Source organism: Lycium barbarum, chromosome 10, assembly GCF_019175385.1.
Source record: "Lycium barbarum isolate Lr01 chromosome 10, ASM1917538v2, whole genome shotgun sequence".
Classification (NCBI taxonomy): domain Eukaryota; kingdom Viridiplantae; phylum Streptophyta; class Magnoliopsida; order Solanales; family Solanaceae; genus Lycium; species Lycium barbarum.
In genome coordinates, this window is record NC_083346.1 from 62,219,325 (window position 1) to 62,220,935 (window position 1,611).

At 37.6% G+C, this 1,611-nt stretch overlaps 1 protein-coding gene across 1 annotated transcript; it reads right to left on the reverse strand.

Annotated features, from left to right (window-relative positions):
- Positions 1-231: 231 nt before the first annotated feature.
- On the reverse strand, positions 232-687 carry LOC132613014 (uncharacterized). Its single transcript, XM_060327076.1, has one exon. The coding sequence runs from the start codon at positions 685-687 to the stop codon at positions 232-234; it is 456 nt and encodes a 151-aa protein (XP_060183059.1).
- Between the last annotated feature and the right edge of the window lie 924 nt (positions 688-1,611).

A 1,611-nucleotide genomic window follows, 5' to 3' on the forward strand; every position in this document is an offset into this window, starting at 1 on the left:
TGAACATGGTGTTAAAATCTTTCTGCTGCTCCTTTTTTAGATCCAAATCCCCATATATCTGCATCTGTTCCCCTATCTCTGTATCCTCACTCTCAGATATGGAATCTGAGTTTTGTCACTATTGAGGATCTTTCTACATGTTGAACTTAGATCCTGGAAACTATGACATTCAACATTAGCTTCATCTAGTGCATGATTAGCTATAGCATCTGCCAGCTTGTTTCCTTCTCTCTAGATATGACTAAATAGAATATTTCTATTAGCTTTTAGGTCCAAAATCTCCTCTACCCAACTTGCTATCCCCCAAGGAGGTTTCCAGCCTTCCTGTAGAATCTTGTACAATATTTGACAATTAGTTTGGACTATAATATTGTCCAGGTTCTTATTTTTGCAATATCTCATGGCCTGTAGAATTGCTAGAACCTCAGCATCAATATTAGTAGTTATTCCAATCTCTGTAGCATAATCATATCTCAGATCCCCTTCATTATTTCTCAAACAAAATCCATATGCACTCCTACCAGGATTCCCCCTTGAAGCCCCATCTGTATTACATAAAAACCACCCTGTTGGGGGAAATTCGTACTTCACTTTTGTAACCTTCAGTCTTCCACACCCTACCTCTAGCATCTGAATTAGATCTGGCCATTTGTGAGGTAGTTGATTCATAGAAGGATTCCTTGTCATTACTAGCCTCTGTATAGTGACATAGACTAAATAAATGACTCTGCCAATTGATCTTTTCCCTCCATGTTTTATTGTGTTCCTCCTTTTCCAAAGTTCCCACAAAATTATAGCTGGAACAGCTTGATAAATAAGCTTCCCTCTTCCTTTAACTTATGCAGTCCACCATTTCACAATTCTCTGCTTTAAAGTTAATCCTTCTATAGACAATCCTGCAAATGAAGAGAAGTAGGACTAAGTGCTATTAGCAGTGTAGGAGTTAGCAAAAACATGTTGTATTGTTTCATCCTTAGGGCTGGAACAACACCAACATCTGGATGCTATGTTATAATGCATTCTCTTCAAAACATCATCCAAAGGAATTTTATATTTCCAGCATCTCCACAAAAAGAATGATATCTTGAAAGGCAAACCCTTAATCCATATATTTCTGTACATCTCCATAGGTTGTCCTCTCAATCTGATATATTCCCAAGCTGATTTGACTGTAAAATCACCTTTAGTGTCTAAGATCCACCATGCTCTGTCTATTTCTTTATCCATCCTTGGGGGTCTGATGGTATCAGCTATATGCTGAACTATGTCCTGAGGGAGTAAACTATTCAGCTTTGTCATGTTCCAATTCCCATTCTCCACTACATCAGATACATTTTGAATGCTCTCATCAAAATATTCCACAATGAAATATAATGCACCCATTCCTGTCCAGTTATCAAACCAAAACTGTGAATTCCCCATACCAATCTGCCACCAGATCTGATGTTCTATCAATTCTCTTCCTTGTATCATGTTTTTCCAAGTTTGAGACCCTTGTTTCCACTGAATAGATACAGGATTTTCTTTTCTACAATACTTGTTAGCCATGAAAGCACTCCATAAAAAAGGCTTAGTCCTGAAATTCCACCACAACTTACAAAACAAGGTAAT